Source organism: Plecotus auritus (assembly GCF_963455305.1).
Source record: "Plecotus auritus genome assembly, chromosome: 9".
Classification (NCBI taxonomy): Eukaryota; Metazoa; Chordata; class Mammalia; order Chiroptera; family Vespertilionidae; genus Plecotus; species Plecotus auritus.
In genome coordinates this window covers 112928925-112933400 of record NC_137783.1, presented here as the reverse complement: position 1 = coordinate 112933400, position 4476 = coordinate 112928925, and the positions used below count along the sequence as shown (strand labels likewise).

Sequence of the window (4476 nt, the reverse complement as noted above, 5' to 3'; positions counted from 1 at the left end):
AGATTAAGTGGTTGCCACAGTAGACACAATCTAAGACCATCACAGACTTTATGTGGAATTCTGCCCACAAATATGTTCTGTTTGGTCATCAGAATGTCTAGTTTTATTATTAATGTGAATGGATTTAGGTCACAAGCTCTCAGATTTATCATAGACTCCACCTTTCTTCAATGTTTTATATCTAGTCTCTTCACATTTTTTGGCCATCAAAAGCATTTAATTTCACAGAACAGAAAGGAAAGACCAGGGTCACAAGCACTGCTGGTATCTTAGACCATCAGGTTCAGAAGAGAATATCAATTTTAGCCCTCAATTTTAAATATTGGAAGTAAATAAAAGCTGTAATTCTGATGGCATGTTGCAGGAGGACATATGATTTTACACAGAGAATGGAAAATAAGATCTAGCAAAAACATCTTGGACCTAGAACAAAGTAAGAACAGATAAGTGAATCAATGTTGATGAGCCAACATTAATGTCTCTGTCTTCAGGTTAATATAAGACAGGATGTGCTTGAGATGAGAGCTACCATAAATAAATTAGGTCAGGCAGAACATTGGAGAGAAGAAGCCTATAGACTTTTTAATTTTGATTTTTCATATTCTAAAAAACAATAGACATAGGATATAATCTTTCACTGATAATAGGCTACCAAACATACCATCATGCTTTTTTTTTGGTTAAAGTATGAGATTATAGAGGCAAGATGATTACTGGAATTCTAGATAAAGTTTATCTTAACTTTTAATGTTTAGCTAACAGCAACAGTAACTGATTATGAGTGCTTCATTTTTGCATTTACACTGAATATGACCCTACACAAAATAAAGGGCAATATGACCCTAAATAATATCCAGAAGTGGATCACTGGGTCAAAAAGTAGTTCCATTTTTTTTTAATGTATTTTATTGATTTTTTACAGAGAGGAAGGGAGAGGGATAGAGAGTTAGAAACACGGATCAGCTGCCTCCTGCACTCTCCCTACTGGGGATGTGCCCGCAACCAAGGTACATGCCCTTGACCAGAATCGAACCTGGGACCCTTCAGTCCGCAGGCCGACACTCTATCCACTGAGCCAAACCGGTTAGGGTGGCAGTTGCATTTTTTATAGTTTGAGGAAACTCCATACTGCTTTGCATAGTGCCTGCAGCAATCTGCCTTCCCACCAACAATGTACAAGGATTCCCTTTTCTCCACATCCACACCAGCACTTGTTTGTTGATTTATTGATGATAATCATTTTGACAGGAGTGAAAATGGCTATCTCACTGTGATTTCAGTTTGCATCTCTCTGATGATTAGTGATGTGATTTCTTCATATGTCTATTGGCCATCTACATGTCCTCTTTGCAAAAGTGTCCATTCAGATCCTTTGTCCATTTTTTTTTAATTGGGTGTTGAGTAGTAGAAGTTTTTTATATATTTTGGAAATTAACCCACTATGAAATGTGTCATTGGCAAATATGTTCTACCATTCAGTGGGTCCCCTTTACACTTTGTTGATTATTTCTTTTGTTGTGAAAAAGCTTTTTCACGTGATGTAGTCCCATTTGTTTATTTTCTCTATTTTTCCCCTTTGGCCAAGGAGATATATCTACAAAATTATTGCTATGAGAAATGCCTGAAATTTTGCTGCCTATGTTTTCTTCTAGGAATTTTATGGTTTCACAACTTACATTAAAGTCTTTAATTCATTTTGAGTTTATTCATATGTATGATGTAAGTTAGTGTTCTAGTTTAATTTTTTTGCATGTGTCTGTCCAATTTTCCCAACACCATTTATTGAAGAGACTGTCTTTACTCCATCTTATGTTTTTGCCCCATTTGTCAAACATTAATTGACTATAAAGGCATGGATTTACTGATGTTCATTTACTGAGGTTCACTCTATAGTTTAAATATTTTGGAAGCATGCAGAGAATCAAGAGTTTTTAAGGGGAAAAACCCAATTAATTGCAGTGCTTTTTGTATATCATTCAGAAAAGCACAATAGTGTATTAATAAAGTTTACAACATTAAATCTTGACTTTTAGAATTATATGCAGAATCTGAATTAATATTTTATTGAGGTACTCTATGACTTGCAAATATAAATATTTGTTTATATACAGTGTCTCACTTTATATTGAAAATAAAATCATAATTTAGGTTTTAAATAATATGGACTTACTGGAAGAAAACTAAGCAAATATCATATAATCAATAAGTTGCGTAGTTTGAACTATTAGAAGCATATCTAGGCATTTTGGGAACAATTACTCCATTCTATCAAAGCACTCATTCATAAATTGCTTTATTTTTACACTGAGACAACCAATGATTAGATTTGCAGCTGCTTCTGAATTAAGACTTTAACAATAGCTTTTCTAATCTGCTTAGTCTTCACACTGTAGATGATAGGGTTGAGCACTGGAGGGATGAGCAGGAAAATATTAGCCATGATGGTGTGGACAAATGGGGGTGCTGAATGTCCATAGCGATGAACAAGTGACAAGCTGATGAGAGGAATGTAGAATATGGCAACAGCACTGATGTGGGATATGCAGGTGTTGAAGGCTTTCCACCGCCCCTCTGAGGAAGTAATGTTAAGGACAGATCGGATGATCAGGACATAGGAAAGCAAGATGCAAGGGCAGTCAAATCCTGCCGTAGAGAAGAGTGCAAACAGGCCAAGGATGCTATTGATTCTGTTGTCTGTGCATGAGAGCTGAATGAGATCAACATGGTAGCAGTAAGAATGTGAAAGGACCACAGAACTGCAAAAGGACAACCTCCTGACAAAAAGCACAACGGGCAACATGACAGCAACATTCCTTATCAAAATGCTCACCCCAATCTGGGCTATCCTGGCATTGGTGAGGATGATGGTGTATCTCAGTGGGTCACAGATGGCTACAAAACGATCAAAGGCCATGGCCAGCAGAACCCCAGACTCCATGAAAGTAAATGTATGGAGAAAGAACATCTGAGCAATGCAGGCATTTAAGCTGATCTCTCGAGCTTCAAACCAGAAGACACCAAGGGTAGTGGAAAGTGTGCAGAGGGACAAGCTCAGGTCTGTAGCTGACAGCATAGAGAGAAAATAATACATGGTCTCATGCAGGCTCTGCTCATGGAGGACCACAAAGAGGATCATGCTGTTCCCAGACAGGGCGATGACATAGAGGAGACAAAAAGGGATGGAGATCCAGGCCTGGACTGCTCTCAAGCCTGGGATACCCGTCAGGAGGAAGGTCAGAAGCTGATCACTGGTATTGTTGTGGACCAACATAGTGAGAGACTGAGAAGACAGAGATATTTGAATAATTGAATATGACATAATGAATACATAGCTTATCACTTAGAACATCATAGTGGTACTCTGAGACTCACTTGTTGAGAAGAGAGAATTTCCATATTATACTACTTAAAATTTTCTTAAGTCTGTAATTCTTTTTGGTGAAATCAAACATTACAATTAAATCATCCCTGACTATAAAAGCCCCCAGTAGATTACCTAAACAATATGATGAAAAGTCTCATTTCCAGTATTTAAGTAAATTACTAATCCTGGAATAAAGCACCAAAAAATCAAGTCTCATTTATAATGTAGATATTATTAGATTTTACCTGGGATATGTCCAGAAAAATGTCAAAGACATCCTCAAGACACACATGTTTATATATGTGATAATAGAGTAGTCCAAAGAACCACCCTAAAAAAAATAAGTATAGCTCCATCCATAAACTTCTTTTTTTGGTTTAATTTTGCCCCCAAGAACCTTAAATATGAAATCCTTTAAGGATCTGCCATTTGTCCATTCTCAAGACATTTAAATAATTATTTTTCCCATTTTCACAGTTTCATCTTTTACTTATTTAATGACAAAATTTAAAAAATATCTGAAAACTATCTCTGGTTTCCAGGTTTCTGAAAATAGAACTTTCTTCTGGACTTGCCATATGGATTTCTCATGGATAAATCAAATTCACTCTATTCAAAACCAAATTGGTCATTTTCCCCTATAATTGTTCTTACTCCTATAGATTCTATGCAAAGCTTATAATTTTCACAAAAATTAACCAATTATCTAATTCAAGGCTCTGGGAGTTTTGTACTCATATGTTTCTACTGGTCACCATGCCAATTAATTACCAAGTCTTTCCTAATATCTCTCTTTCTTATTCTACCTATTCTTATTTAAACACAAAATAATCTCCTTCAGATATTATACTGGACTATTAAATTAACCTACAAATAATATTAATTTATTATAAATACAAAATAACAAGGGCTGCAAAGCAATAACAACATCCATTTATTAAAAATCTTCTCTATGCCAGAAAATATAAATGAGAAAAACAATCTTTTAAACTAAATAAAAATGACAAAACCACATATCATAACTTGTGAGGTAACATATTGGAGTGCAATTGATAGCATGAAAGATAGAGATTTATTGGAAAACAAGGATTCAAAATACTATTTTTGTAAGC

General features: G+C 35.4%; 1 protein-coding gene across 1 annotated transcript; it reads right to left on the bottom strand.

Moving 5' to 3' along the window:
* Positions 1-2320: 2320 nt before the first annotated feature.
* LOC308233359 (olfactory receptor 51F2-like) lies at positions 2321-3271 on the bottom strand (the record flags this gene model as incomplete). Its single annotated transcript, XM_080640284.1, has 1 exon — positions 2321-3271. One exon carries the CDS (start codon positions 3269-3271, stop codon positions 2321-2323), a length of 951 nt encoding a protein of 316 aa, XP_080496410.1.
* Between the last annotated feature and the right edge of the window lie 1205 nt (positions 3272-4476).